This window comes from Branchiostoma lanceolatum, chromosome 2 (genome assembly GCF_035083965.1).
Source record: "Branchiostoma lanceolatum isolate klBraLanc5 chromosome 2, klBraLanc5.hap2, whole genome shotgun sequence".
Classification (NCBI taxonomy): domain Eukaryota; kingdom Metazoa; phylum Chordata; class Leptocardii; order Amphioxiformes; family Branchiostomatidae; genus Branchiostoma; species Branchiostoma lanceolatum.
Window position 1 is genome coordinate 38806447 of NC_089723.1, and position 15705 is coordinate 38822151.

The following is a 15705-nucleotide window of genomic DNA, read 5'->3' on the forward strand; positions in this document are numbered from 1 at the left end:
TTTTGCCAACTCATAGATCAAGACATGAAATCTATTTCTACTTATCAATCTTGCCTTATATGGGAACAAGTGACAGCTGGTGGAAGCAAGAACAAAAAAATTAATTTCCAATCAAAAAGACGAAAGCAGAAATAGTGTAACAGCTGCAAGAGAAAATAAAGCACTTCGTTTTTTATTCATCCAGCTTCTAATGAACATTTTGAACTGTAGCTGAAGTTTCATTCTGTTTATACAACGTGTAGTTTTAAGATGTTTAAAAGCGTCTTAAGATTTCATCAGTGCTTATATAAAGCACCCACCACCTCTGCCACCAACACCCAGATTTTTCTTAATTTTTGTAATTACCAGGTTGCATACCTGCTGTTGTTCCCATGGTGCAATGTAACAGAAAAAGGTCAACAGGTCAAATGTCAGTCAAACAATATAACAAATCCCGACCCCCCTTGAATCCTTGAGTGGTATCAACCTCTTTTAATTGTAACCAATCAGTTTGAGGGATTGAGCCACTCAAGGATAGTAAATGGTGAAGGTAGTCCCATAACTTTTCTGAGGCCGTAGGGGCAGTGGGTTGTTAACCACCGCCTTTTACCTCCCCAACCGAAGCCAGGTACCCATTTTTACACCTGAGTGCAGTGAGGAAAGTTGTGTTAAGTGCCTTTCCCAAGGGCACAACGTCAGTGGCATGTCAGGGGATTTGAACCCAGGACCTCTGGGTTCTGGGCCCGACACCCCAGCCGTTGCGCCAACACGACGCCACAAGGGTAGTAAGGAATTCAATACTCACCACCAACAGACAATTAAAACATTGGTGTAATACGAAGAGCAACTGAATAAAATAAAAAGTTAGATATCATATACATCACATCACACAAGTCAATTCAAAAGAAAATGTGCAGAATTCCAGGACATGATAAAGGTACTGACATACGTTATAAATATTTTGTAGGCTAATTCTGTCCACAAAGTAAAGCGCTTTCCACCAAGCTTTCAGTCAGTTCTCTGGTCCTTCTCAAGCTGAAATGACCCGAAGCCTATATGTTATGTGACCTGAATGGAAGTATGACGTCAGAAGCGGGTCAAAGGTGCCTGGTAGTCTGTAATGTCCCCCGCCTTGGCTATGAGTCATTTCAGCTTGAGAAGGACCAGAGGACAGTTGAAAGATTGTTGGCAAGCAATTAACTTAGTGTATGAAATTAGAACGTAAATCTTTTCATTTCCATACTGTTTCAATTCTTTTATAGTGTCCATTACCATCACAGATATACTTTCATTCAAGGACTTGTAGTTGATTGATAAATGGCCAATTAATGCGTCAATTCTTGGAATTGAGAAATGGCAACTTGACACCTCAGTTCCTGGAACCTACACATTTTCATCACTTAGTAAACAGCAAAGTAAAAGAAAGAGAGACTGGAAAATCCACTCCTGTACACACCACTACCTTTTTCCTTCTGACGCTTCTTGCAGTCGTAGTCGAGTCGTCGGCCTTGAAGCTTCTTGCGATGGTGCTAGAAAAAAACAAGGAGAACTTGTCAAAAACTACAATATGCTGAAAACAAAATTTCATGATTTCCCATGACTTTCGCAGGTGTTCCACATCTATGAATGGGTTGAGATTGCTGGTTCTGCTGTTAGAGAACCCAATTGGTGTCAGTAAATTTAAGATAATCCCTTAAAAGACAGTCTTGACTTGACTTAAGGATTTACAGCCACAGAGACTCTGATTGGGATCTTTACCGATTCTGCCAGATTGTAATTTCTACCCACTCAGCAGGCAGATTTATGCGATTTTTCGACTTATTTGTGGCATTATGAAAATAACCGCTGAAACTCAGTATTTGACAAGTTCACAAAACAGCAAAGGTAGTCCCATAGCCTTTTGAGGCCATAAGGGGCGGTGGGTTGTTATCCACCGTGTCCAGGGCATGGTATTGGAAGGCAGAGCCGAACCCTCTCCTTCCATCACCTTTTGCGTATGGGTGGGGAAAGTTGTGTAGGACACAACATCGGTGGCATGTCAGGGGATTGGGCCCAACACCCTAACCACTACGTCAACACAATGCCACAACAGTCCAGCCTCCCAAACTCACCAAGACTTCAACTCCATTTTTTGTATTCCTTCTTCAGTGAGCTTAACTTGTTCGAGATCACTTCCACTGTCCCAGACTCACCAATTGCAAGATCTCCTTGATGTCCTTCTCGTGCAGCTGGAGTTATAAATGAGATACCAGCCTAACACATTGAATTTCCTAACATCCAGATGACAATTTCTTCCATGACAGTTCCATGTAATTGTAATCCCAGACTCACCAAGACCTCCTTGATGTCCTTCTCGTGCAGCTGCTGCAGCGGGTCCAGGTAGTTCTGCTTGACCGTGGCGTCAAGGTTGTACTTAACCTCCGCCATCTGCTTCAGGGTCTCACCCATCTCACCTAGGGCCTCACCTAACACACAAGAAATCTTTCAGTACAGATAGGGCCTCGCCTAACGCACAACGTACATCTCAGTACAAGTTATCATCACCTAGGGCCTCACCTAACACACAATAAATCTATCAGTACAGATATAGGGCCTCACCTAACACACAACATAATCTATCATTCACATTTCTGTGCTTAAGTACAACAGATTTCAAGAGACTTGACAAGCCTCTGACAAATGAGAGTCTGTGACAAAAGGCAAGTGTGGCCATGGGCAGCCCAACCAGACACAGTTCACAGTTGCATTGTCACTAGGGGTGGGTACCGGTACCGTGTACTGGTACAAAACCGGTATTTCTTAATGGACCGGTCCAAAAAAACGGTCCGTAAAAAATCAGCGGACCGGCCTATGGACCGATTAGAAAATTCATAGTACCAGGCTACCAGCAGGCGGCCACATAACTGGTCTAAGAAAATACAAAGCAGCAGATTTAACGAGTCGTTTTCGAAGACGTTAGCTGTGAATCATATCTAGAAACTCTTAAAGGATGAGTAAACAGACGGCGAGGAGAGTATAGTTATAATTTTGAGACAAAATGCAACCCTAAGAAATTATATAGTTCCAGACATGACGTTTGGAGACTTTTACGTGTGTCTCGCTCTCCAAAATATGATGTACTGCGACACTACTATAATCAGGTACAGGTACAGGTACAGGTCTGGACCTGGACCTGACCCTCTGGACCTGGACCAGACCTGAATTTTATGTACCGGTACCCACCCCTAATTGTCACACAACAGATAACAAGATTCTAAGTGGTAGCAGAATCATCTTATGAACACTGTTTTTCATTTGGACTTAAACTCACACACTCACAGTCTCTTTTATTGTCTGTAGTACCCTGTCTCACAAGGGTCAGACGTACTTGCACATACAATACACATACTATATTAGGTGTTTTCGCTTGCAAGGGATAGAAACTTAGCTATGACTTGTCTGATGCAGGTAGTTTTGAACGTTGAAAACTATTTTTAGACCTGTTTGAGGTACAACAATAAAAAATGGGCATTCTTTACTTTTTTTCTGAGAGAAAAATTCCATCAAAAATCCTCTTACTTCCAACTATCAATGAGTGCACTTCACCATTTAATTGATAACTTCTTACAAATGTTCCTTACAATAACAACTGAAGAAGATTGATAAAAACCAAGTGCAATGTGGCAAATTGATACAACAAAAATACCATTCTTAAATACAAACAAAATTGCATTCCAAATCATTCTAGTTTCTCTCTACTAAGCAAAGCTTCTGCCATGTCCTTCATGCAGTACACATAAACATTGAATAATCCCAGCTCCAGCCAATAGTTGCCATGCCATGCAGATGTTGAAGCATCTACCTGCATATGTCTATGCCAAGACATCTCATCTACATAAATATGTTAATATCCGCTGATACCTACAGTGTTACTACCAGGACTCACCCATCTTCCTACTTACAGGATTGATTTGTTTAAGAAAATTAATATATAGCTTATATAGAAAAGAAATAATATACAGGTTGAGATACAAGATTGTACTAGGAGATATATAATACAGAGATTATAAGGCAGGAGAATTTGTCATGGGATAGGTAAACTTTCAAAAGAACAAGATTTTGAAGCCAAACTTTCAATACGACTTGCTTCATCCAAGTTTTTAATCAGGATAGGTCTTCACACTGCCCACAAGGGAAATCACAACCCTATCAGCACTTTGTTCTTGTGTTCACTTCATGCCAAGTTTAATTCACTCACAAAAACACTTAAGTCTTCAATGTTGGGTAATGTGCATGTGCATGTTATCAACTGATATTGAGCAGTCTTCTGTGCAGTTATTATAGTCTGATCTTTCTGCAAACCCATGTCAAATGAAATCTGCCACACAGTGAAAATAGAATTTGACAGAAGGAAGCAAAATTGAACTGCAATTTCCAACACCAAAAAATGGACTAATACCCAAATTTTCCATGGTCAAACTTCAGCCTTTGTCAAGCTTAAGGAATCAGCAAACCACTGCTTCTGTGATGTCACGTTATTCATCAGATAGAACATATTATCCAGATAACGTGACGTCAAAGAAGCGGTGGATTGCTCATACCTTGTGGAAGACTGAAGTAAGACAATGAAAATTTGGGCAACTAAAATCTTTGTGTTGGAAATCACAGTTCAACTTTGCTTCAGAATAATTTCTACCAACTTGAAGACAGATAAACTTTCAAACTAAGGTTCTGACAGTATTCTGAAAAAATAGCAAAGTTTGGGAAAGTTTTCTGACAGCTCTGACAGTATTTTGATGACCCTAGTTTCACAGTAGAAGATAGGTGAGTCCTGAATGCTTGCTACCATTACACCTGCACTAAGGGGTTTAGGAAACAAACATGGTGAAAATACATACCATAGTTTCTCCAATCTGCATTTATAACATGGAAAAAAAGAATGAGAACAGGTCTTCAGCATAAGGAGGAGAGATTGATGTTAGCCAAGTACATTTCACTGGATCATGGTGGTGAGAAAATCTACTATTTGGCACTGAAGTCTGTTTGATTATTATCTGTATATATAGGAACAGGAACAATTTGGCCAGTCAGTCTGTTCCGTTTTGTCAAATTTGGTGCTTTTCGTCTGCGAGTTCTAGACTGGAGTCCTGAAAATCTCATTCACTAAAAATCAACATTTTCATCAGTTTTATATCTGAGAAAAAGGCATCTCAAACCAATAGAGCCTTTCAATCAGTCAAATATCCCACAACTGTACATGCTGCCCTGACAACTATCTACATGTATAATCTAATAGCTTTTTACTGTCAAATACTGACCAAGATACAAGTGTCTGACACCAAATTTACACCACATCCAATATTGTATATAAAATGTACAATCATCCGAAAAGCAAAATACAGCATTTCTTTCATTTTGCAATTGCAAAGCACTTTTCTGTAAAAAGTTGGTCAAATTCTAGAACTGAGATCTTGCTGCCAAAAGTGTGCCATGCTTTCTAAAGCTGCCATTCTGTTCTGTTCCAGCAAACTGCACTTAGAGGCTGACATGAAGTTGAAAAAACGTGCAAGAAATACACAATAGACAGGAATGGGATAGAAATAAATCAAAAGATTCATTCATAAAATGTTCATTTTAATTAACACCAGTCAAGTTCAGATAATCAAACAAAGGGACAGTCAGATCGATTCTTATTTGTTCAAATAATATATTCATTATTAACACATACAATTTTGTACGTCAGAATAAAGCAGAAAGGGACAATGAATGATATTGTTTTTATAATATGCTAATATATAACAGGTAGGACCCAGGTCAGTAAACATTAAGAACGACAATAGAGATTTAGAAAATCTAAGACTTATTCATTCTATTCAAAGTGTCATACATGTATTTATCTATAACAATTACGCTTCCATGCAAACATTGCCTTATATTTTGCAACAGAAAGAATATACGGTTTGAAGTTATAAGATTTTCCATATCCTTATTGTCTTTCCAAAGCTCAAGTGACCAGTGTAATATATATTAGTCACATAATAAAAGGTAGTACATGCTTCAATCTTCAAACTTTCATTTTCTATATGTTCATGACGTAAGGACACATTTGGAGCTGGAAATCAAAACCACCTATGTAACCTTTAGTCATGCTAAGGTAGCCGTTCTGCACCAAGTTTGTATTGGTTACGGGGTTATGCAGCAGGGAGAGGGTTAAAACTTACCATATTCTGACGACACTGAGCCTTCGCTCAACTCTCGGCCGTATTTCATCATGCAATCTCCCAGGGTTCCCTCTGGCTGGGGGTACTGCGTCGTGCGGGCCTGGCCACGGATTTTGGAAAACTGGTTTTGAGCGGCAAGTCTTGCACGAGAAGCTGGAGGGAGAAAACAACAAGGTTCCCAAAGAAAAAACACATTAATGTACAATATGAATAATCACTAGTCATGATATATGTCAGATATATGATGTATATTAGGGTAGAGATTGTAATCTGACAGAATCGCTGATTCTACTAATAGAGATCGCGATCAGAGTTTCTGTCGATTAAAGACTCCAATCGGGATGCTAGGAATGTGTTTGGATTGTTAAGTTAAATTTATAAATCCTGAAATTCAAGTCAATCCATTGATCGAAAGAGACATGAAAGAAGTTTAAAGTTTCTGACTGTCTCTTAAGGCGAATACCTTAGTTTATAATTACAGGCTCTGATCGCGATTTCAGATTGCCAACTCTACCCTGACATACTGGTACTGACATTCTGTACATACACATTTCAAGATTTTGCCATAATGATTACAAATCAGGTAATCTAACTTACAAGATACAAAATCAAATATGCGGCCATTTACGATGTATCGATTCATCTAGCAGAGCAGTGGTGATCAAACTACACAGCACTACTTTTTGAATAAAGAGAAGTCTACATGTATATTGCTAAAACTTAAGGTGGTGTTTTGCGCCCAAGCAAACAGTTCCTTGGTTTTTGCCACCTTGAGAACATTAACGGCCACTATAATATTGACATCTAGCTCAACTTGATGTACTGTTGTAATTTTGAGTTGAAAGAATTACTTTTGCCAAAATTTGATGCCAATCATGAAGAAGGGAATGAGAGAGTAAAAATCAAGTCAGCAAGCTGAAGTCTAAAGTTGCGGAGCAGTATTAAACAATAGATAGACCTGGTACATGCTTTCCAGGTACTGAAGAATGTACAGTCGAACCTGCACAAGAAGACCACTCAGAGGAATGATGAAATGGACAGGTGGTCAAGATTCTTGAAGTGCTTTATGTTCATGGGAAAAAATATCTAAAGGACCAGCAAAAAGTGGTCACATTGGCCAGGCAGTCTTTATGTAGAGGAGGTCTCTTGTACAGGTTTGACTGTAGCTAGGATGTACAGTATCTGTTTGTTTGTTTCTTCTTTCTTTCTTTTTTTTTGTATTCAAAGTACAAGGAACTTAGCGTGATCTCATGAAGTGTGTAACTCTCTACTTTCTACAATAGTGTTTTGAGAAGAGGAACTAAAAGACAGTGCAAGGCTTTCCGTTACAAAAATACAATGTAGCTTTACCTGCTGCGCAATGGGCCAGCACATTGTGAAAGAAAACGGTGAATGTTCAAAGCAGACAGTTACAACAAACACACACATGGGCACAGTGCAGGTAAAGCCATACCTGCCAGACTGGTGTTGTTCAAGTTCTATAAAATTTGGTAAAGTCACGGAATCATTGCTGATAGGTAACGGTTCAAACTTCATGTTACAAATGACCCTTTTTTCCTTCTTTTTTTAACGATGTACAGTACTATGGAATTCTGATCACATCTGATTGCTTTTGGATCTTATAGAAGAGCTTTTTTGCCAAAATATTCTACAATACACGGTATGATAAAATCAAGAATACTGTCAATCTTGAAACTTTTGCAGCGGTTTTATTTTCACAGTTTTCAGGTCGGTGACATCAATCTGCATTTTCCAATTGTATAATAATTATTTCAGTTACTGTACTACAGAATTGTTCCAACTGGGAATTTAAAACTCTGGAAAAAAATCCTTTTCTCGTCTACTGCTAAAAAAAACTCACTACAGAAATTAATTTCACTCATATTTCCAAGAATAATTTACAATGTTGCCTCATGAGTTTGTTCACATCTAGAGAAATAAGATTTTGATTCAATTTCACCACAGAGTCTCACCAGTCTGGCAGGCATAGACTGTGTACAAGATACAGAGAATAATGATAAATGTTCATGTGTTTGTGGAAAGCTGATTTGGGGCCTGATTCACTACTAAGTATAATGAAGATGACAGAATTTCTTGATGCAGGTCAGTAAAGACTAATATAAAGTGGTCCAGCAAAGAACATGTAATACGTTTGTTGTCTAAAATGTGTCGTGTCCAAAAACCAAGGAGGTTAACCTCCTTGCAAAAACATATGTCGAGGAGAGTGAATAAAAAGTGAATAAAATTAGAAGATTGCTCAGATTCTCAAAACTGCAAACATAAGAACAGCTGTAGAAATTACAATGCAGCAAACTAGGCCAAAATAATCAATACTAAGTAAATTAATAATAATTGCAGATGGTTGTAGATTAATAAATATTGCAGAGAAGCTTAGTCCAAGACAGTCATTTTCTTGTGAATGGTCTTATCAAGTTCCTTTCATGACAAAAATATCTTCTTAAGACATTGATTTTGAAACAAAACATATCCACCCATCTCAATCATGCACTTTTAAGCCTGGGTACCAGACCACCGCGCTGCCGTCGCTAATCCTTCGGCCGGGGAAGCGACTTGCCCCGCCACCACAGTTGGCACACGGGCCCCTAATTATCTCCCGCACGATAGATAACAGAGATCGGCTGCCAAGAGAGACTGGGTGCAAACTCTATATCACATATGATGTGCTCTCCCAGCCAAAAGGAGCTATCTTCTAGCGTGAAAGGTCTGGTATCCAGGCTATCATGCACTGGGACATTCTGTATTGTCCTCCTGGTTGCAATACCCTCGGCTCCTGCCAGGTGTCTCCCCTTACTCACCTGGGTTGGGCTGCAGGTATTCCTTGGTTTTCGTTATCAACTCAATAGACAGCTCGTCCATTGTGTCGATTTTCTGAAAGACAAGAAACAAAGAGAAAGGTTTTGAGAACAAGTTTATCTTTTTTAACGGGTTTGCTCAGTGCAAGGCAAGAGATCACTTCTAGGTACCGAACCAGGCACTCAATGGTCATCACCTGCAATGTATGAATTGTGGTGGTACAAAGTTATTTAAATCAGAGACAGTCCTATATCAAAATATACAAAATGTTCAATTTGAAAGTAGGTACATCACCCTTGGATATAGGGGGACTTGCATACCCTTTTATAGTCAAGGAAATAAGGTAGTTCACAGTCCGAAGTGCACATGTGCATATAGTGTGATCTAATTCCACTATAGGATTCTTTAGATACACCTCAAAAATGTAGTTCCCCTATAGGATTGTTTATATACCCTTCAAAAATCTAGCTCCCCTTTAGAACTGCTTGGATAACTTCAAACATCTAGTTCCCCTATAGAATTGTTTAGATACCTTCAAACATCTAGCTCCCCTATAGAATTGTTTAGATACATTTAGCTCCCCTATAGAATTGTTTAGATACCTTCAAACATCTAGTTCCCCTTCAGAACTGTTTAGATACCTTCAAACATCTAGCTCCCCTATAGGATTCTTTAGATGCACCTCAAAAATCTAGATCCTCTTTAGAATTGTTTTGATACCCTTCAAACATCTAGCTCCCCTATAAGATTCTTTAGACACACTTAAAAAATATAGTTCCCCTATATGATTGTTCAGATACCGGTGTGTTATGCCGAAGGGCAGTTATACCGATTATATATCTTGACTAGGTGTGACAGGTCGTTCGGTGTAATATAACCAGCTGCTACCGTGCTGGGTGACTGCAAACCTGGTGTGTTACGCCGAATGGCAGTTATACCAGCTATATAGATACAGATACATAGATACAGATTGTCTGCCTGGCACTCCAGTATGTATTGTCTTGCTGCAGTTTTGATAAAGAAGCAAAGATACAGATACACTTCAAAAATCAAGCCCCCCTTTATGATTGTTTAGATAACCCCCCTGCCCTTATGACTGCCTCAGAGATGAATGCAGGTACAGGGCAATGATGTATCCCCCCAATCCCGGCAGTAATGGTAGTTAGTTAAGCGGGGGATCTGCCTGTATGATCAGACATCTGTGGGGGATGCCGTCGGGTCAGCCCAGCTGATCCAACCCTGCACGACTCCTGATGAGGTATATTTTACCACAGATGTGCAGTAGATTACCGTTACCGGCAATCTCATCTAGAGCTGGAATTGAACCCTCGTCGTAATCTGTTCATAATGGCACCGTTTGATTCTGATGCGAGTTAATTGGAAAGGAAATGGTCTTGATTTCTTCATATACATACCTGACCTGACTGCACTTATAACTGTAGAGCCATAGGATTGAACAAGCTAGCCGAATGGGACAAAATAAGGCCATTCTTAGATTCTAACTCTACTGCAACTGAAAGAAAATTAGTTTAATCTATTCATTTCATTTTCTGGCAAGTGTTACTGTAACAGTACACTACACAGACTCTCAGACAGCATAGCCGATTTTCAGTTTAAGTTCAGTTAAAGAAAATTAGTTATATTCCATATGCATTTCCAATGTATCACTATAATTGTACTACAGAATTGTTTCAACCTCAAATTGAAAAGACCACAAAAACCTTATTTTCCCTCCAATCAGGACATAGAACTACTGCAAAAGTAAAAGAATTTACAGTATGGAACGTGCTTGGACTATTTCAAGGGTACAAGAAGCCAATACTGTAAATGCAGAAATGTTGGCAGTGGTTTTATATTCACGGTTTTTACGGTGAACTCATTGCTGCCAACTTAAAACCACAATGAAAAGCCGTTCCATTGTGTGACTGTAGCGCTAGTATTGTTTCAAACGCAAACTCAAAACCACCACGAACACTCCATTTTCTCCCTACCACGAAAGTAAATCCCTGCAAACATTTCTGCATTTACAGTATCACTTGGCCTTCCCTAAAATCAAGTCTTTCTTTGACGATGTAGATAACATGCACATCCCAGGGGACAGCCATCACTGAAGGTCAGCTTGAAAGGACCCGCCCTAAACCTGAATGTTAATCTTTTACACTTGAGCAGTTTCTATATCACAGCAATACAAGGGTCACCGGCCAGCAGTAACTATTAACTGTCTATCACTACAATGTTCTTATCTTGTAATCTCCAAGCAGATCTTTGGCAAAATTGTGATGGTTTCTACCTGCTGGCCAAGATCTTATTACTAAGCCTTTTTATCTATCATGATTTTGCTCCTGGCAAGTTAGATAGATATGAAGAAAATATTTGTACAACCTCTGTCGATGATGATAACAGTTTCAGCTACCATAATTTACACAGATAAAGATCACAATTGTGTAGCACTAGGGGATATGGACTTTCAGTTGCTAGGAAAGGATGGATGTTGGTATGAAAAATATCTAGTTAATATTCTGATTATGATGGATGTACAAAAATAAAAACATTGCCCATTTAAAAATCTTATTTCCTTATCTTTTCTGTTCTTCTTATGTTGTTGTTGTTTTCATTAATATGAAAATGCAATAACAAATAAATTCAGAGAAATCTTATTTCCCGTTTCCAACCAGGGATGCTATTCTTGCATGATAAAGTGTGCTTGGCATGCTGCGGTGATTCATTTAGCATTGATTTTCCATTGATTTCCTTAATGGCTGCAGGCTCTATACAACAATCCACATTTCAGCACCGAGGGCAAACATGTCTCACAATGTGTTTACCATCAGGGCTTACTGGCATTTCTCCTGCCCTATTATGTACTACACAATGGAAAAAAGGTACAAACAAACAAACAACACACTAGTTAACTAACCGTTTCTACTAAATGTAACTCAGCGCCAACTCCATGATAGAATAGCATTGAATAATTATGTCACACTAAAATTGTTGTTGTAAACACTAAAAAAAATGACAGGCAAACACGTCACATTTTGTTTGAGATGGATGTTTTAAGAATAAAGTAGCCTGTCGTTTTCCTGCTGAGGTTGAAACCGCTAAGTCATTTCCAACTGGAGTTTGTTGATATCTCATGCTCTTTGCTAATAAGTGCCACATGCCACAAAGAACAATATCTATCGATCTTCAATCAATCAAAAAATGAATCTCCTGTATATACATGTAATATGTATGTTATCTAGCAGCTTGAATTGAATTTCTATTTTTCAAATTGCATTTCAAAACATCCATGTTCAAGTTGCACTGAAAAACTATGCGTCTTGCGAAGTTGAAACTTGACCCAAATTTTCCGATATTTCACATCGATGTCTAACGTGCACGGACTGCCCCTCTAAGCCATACATTGATCCAATCCACACAGACGTCGATGTGAGTGTTTGTGTATTCTGGTGTGTGTAGGAGAAGGCAGTCCCTGTAATCCTCCTATGGATTGTGCCTATCAAAGTCCTGTCAGCTTCAATGGCTGAGCTGTAATTTTCAAAGGCTTGTGATGTCCAGGGCCCCCGGGGGGTAGGTTATCTATATACGTAAAGAACTTCAGTTGGACATGTATGGCTTAACCTTTAGCACACTGAAATACCTGTTTGGAACCCAATGCCCTATTAGTTACAGAGTTAGGCAGCAGGGAGAAGGTTAACAGTGTTGCATGCGGTACCCCCCCGCAAGGATACTATGAATTGATTTAAACCATCCAGGCTTCTTGAGATAGCATAAAGACTATAGTACTTGTGCTTGATAATGCATACATGTATCTGTAACTATTCATTTGTCGTGACCTGTACTTAACCCATTGGCATGTATGCACAATAAAGGTCTTAAATCCTACATATCTATACTGTAGTCAATTTACATAGCTTATTCTAACCTCCTTGCTGACACATACACATGCACCTGGTTTGTAAACTATGTGTATCTCATTCACATTCCAGTCTGATTCTTTAACAGTTTGGCCCCTGCTCTTTCTTCCCTTGCGTCCCCCCCTAGGAAGTGGTGTACATCCTGTGAAATCGTGACTCTCTCTTTTCCTGTAAAGATCACTTCATGCTTGACCCAGATGTTTTACAACCTACCAAATGCATTAGTCACGATGGCAGACTAATGGCACCTTTGGTACTTGGAGGTATTTAGTATCTGTATCTACATAGGCGGTCTAACCGCCCTTTGGCGCAACACACCATCTTCTGTTATCTGTCTCTATATAGTCAGTATAGCCGCCCTTCAGCACAACACACTAGCACTGGTAATCAAAGTAAAAGATTTTAGCACATCAGTTTTACCTGTGCCCATGGCGGAGAAGGTCATATATGACTTGATGGCTCTTTATGTACCTCTTTTCCTGTAAAGACCCCTCCATGCATGACCCATGTTTTACAACCTACCCAGTGTGGAACACCTCAGTCACATTATGGCAGACCAATTGTACCTAGCATAGTTGGAGGTATTAAAGTTAAAGTAAATTTTAGCACATCAGTTTTACTTGTGCTAATGGGGGGTGAGGGTAGAGACCATACAAATTCACTAAATATATAAATAAATTGCCTTTTTTCAGAAGCTGTCATTTTCATTTCAAACCTTGATGATGACTTGAAGAGAAAAAATGCATATTTTACAGGCTTTCAATGTCTTGTCAGAAATCTACCAAATGCTAATCATTGTAAGGCGGCAGCTAGTTCTTGAAAGCACAGGAGGAAGATTGCAGTTTACATGACACAACACCCACACTTCACGAGAAGGAAACTGAAGCCTGCTCTCTCACACAAATCCTACCGTTATTTAGAGTACAATCTGCTCACTGCTGGGTACTTTTTATTTTCTGTTCTAAAAAATATCTCCATATTCTGCACAATCCTTTACTACAGTATGCTCCTCTTATCATGTGCAGCACCTTTTATACAATTCAAATGATTGGATTGAGTGTTAGTAACTTGTCAAACTAGAGTAGCAAAAGGTAGTCTCCTTGTTGCCTCCACTGTCTCCATCCTTTGTGTGATGAACAAAACACCCTCTTTCCAAGGTAAGGGAATCCAACAGTGATCTAGAATACAACCTGCTCACTGTTGGGTACTTTTTATTATCTGTTCTTTTGAAACATCTCCATATTCTACTTCTCTTCTGAATCCCTTCCTAAGGTGCACTATTCTTATCATGACTTGTGCAGCACCTTTTATGCAATTTATGTGAATTATGAGTACTAGTAACTTGTCAAACTAGTATGGCAAGACAATTCTACCTGGGCTGACTCTATCTTTTGTGTGATGAACAAAACACCCTCTTTTCCAGGTAGGGGGATCCAACAGTGATCTAGAGTACAACCTGCTCACTGTTGGGTACTTTTTATTATCTGTTCTATTGAAACATCTTCATATTCTACTCCTCTGCTTTATCCCTTCCTATGGTGCACTATTCTTATCATGACTTGTGCAGCACCTTTTATGCAATTTATGTGAATTATGAGTACTAGTAACTTGTCAAACTAGTATTGCAAGACAATTCTACCTGGGCTGACTCTATCTTTTGTGTGATGAACAAAACACCTTCTTTTCAAGGTAAGGGAATCCAACGGTGATCTAGAGTACAACCTGCTCACTGTTGGGTACTTTTTATCATCTGTTCTTTTGAAACATCTCCATATTCTACTCCTCTGCCCAATCCCTTCCTATGGTGCAGTCTTCTTATCATGCGTAGCACCTTTCAGTCGACAACCGCTTTAGCGATTAAGCTTTCCCCGCAGAAACGCTTCCACTTCATGGAATCCCCGCTGACGAATCAAGGTCGAGTCAAAAGGAAAGCGACCAGATTCCAGTCACAAGGGAAGGATTTGATGTCTGGCTGCGTCCTTGCGTGGGAGGGGGGCGCAACGACACTCCTCACCTCAATCATAAAAGATTGCTGATTGATTTTATGGGTGGGTGGATGCTCTTTTCTCGCATCATATTTAATAATTCCACCGGAAGTAGCTTATTCATACACCACGCCTACACAGTGTACGCCTCATTACTTAGAGTTACCAACTTTAAGGAGCTGTAAACTCAGTCATTTTCAAGGAGACTTAATTTCAGGATTCAAGGGAAAAGGACTGGTTTTCGTAATTTAAGCTCATGGTTGAAACAATTTTGCAGTACTGTAGTAATGCATCGGAAATGCATATTCGCAGTGTCATAAATTCACGGCCACTGACAAAAAAGCAAAAATAATTTACATTACTACTTCCAATTTCAATACATTGTCTAAACCTTTGAAAATATAAGGAACATGATACATTTCCAAGTAAAGATGTACATGTAACACCTATGCACACACAATTGTATAGCACACAGTTTAGTACTAGGGTATATTTACACCTAATTTCTGTGGAATGACATCCAATTGAAGGCAAGGGATTACTGTAAATGTATTTACTTTTGCAACTTGGTTTTATTTCGCATGGAAGAGAAAAGTACATTTTCGCAGTGTTTGAAGTTTGCGATTGAAACAATTCTGTAAAAAAAAATAATCTCGATCCAGTTTTAGCTCACTGAAGAGCTAATCTTCCACTGGTCGTGACAGAGAAGAAGACAGACGCTATGTACAGTATTTACAGGTTCATTGTACCGGGGAAATTCCCCTAGCTCTTTTCGAATAGCACAATGAACTAAGTGGACCACGGCTTAAC

General features: G+C 39.2%; 1 protein-coding gene across 14 annotated transcripts in view; it reads right to left on the reverse strand.

Annotated features, from left to right (window-relative positions):
* LOC136428986 (endophilin-A3-like) overlaps positions 1–15705 on the reverse strand; it is a 56781-nt gene that overhangs the window by 16161 nt on the left and 24915 nt on the right. For 5 of the 14 annotated variants that reach the window (XM_066418846.1, XM_066418845.1, XM_066418857.1 and 2 more), the window contains exons 3-8: positions 8996–9068; positions 6180–6332; positions 4857–4871; positions 2311–2444; positions 1436–1508; positions 346–360 (exon numbers count right to left, since the gene is read on the reverse strand). In XM_066418846.1, coding sequence (XP_066274943.1) covers positions 346–360; positions 1436–1508; positions 2311–2444; positions 4857–4871; positions 6180–6332; positions 8996–9068 — 463 coding nt within the window. The remainder of the gene's footprint in view (positions 1–345; positions 361–1435; positions 1509–2310; positions 2445–4856; positions 4872–6179; positions 6333–8995; positions 9069–15705) is intronic. The other 9 variants (XM_066418848.1, XM_066418847.1, XM_066418854.1 and 6 more) reach the window with 5 other exon arrangements.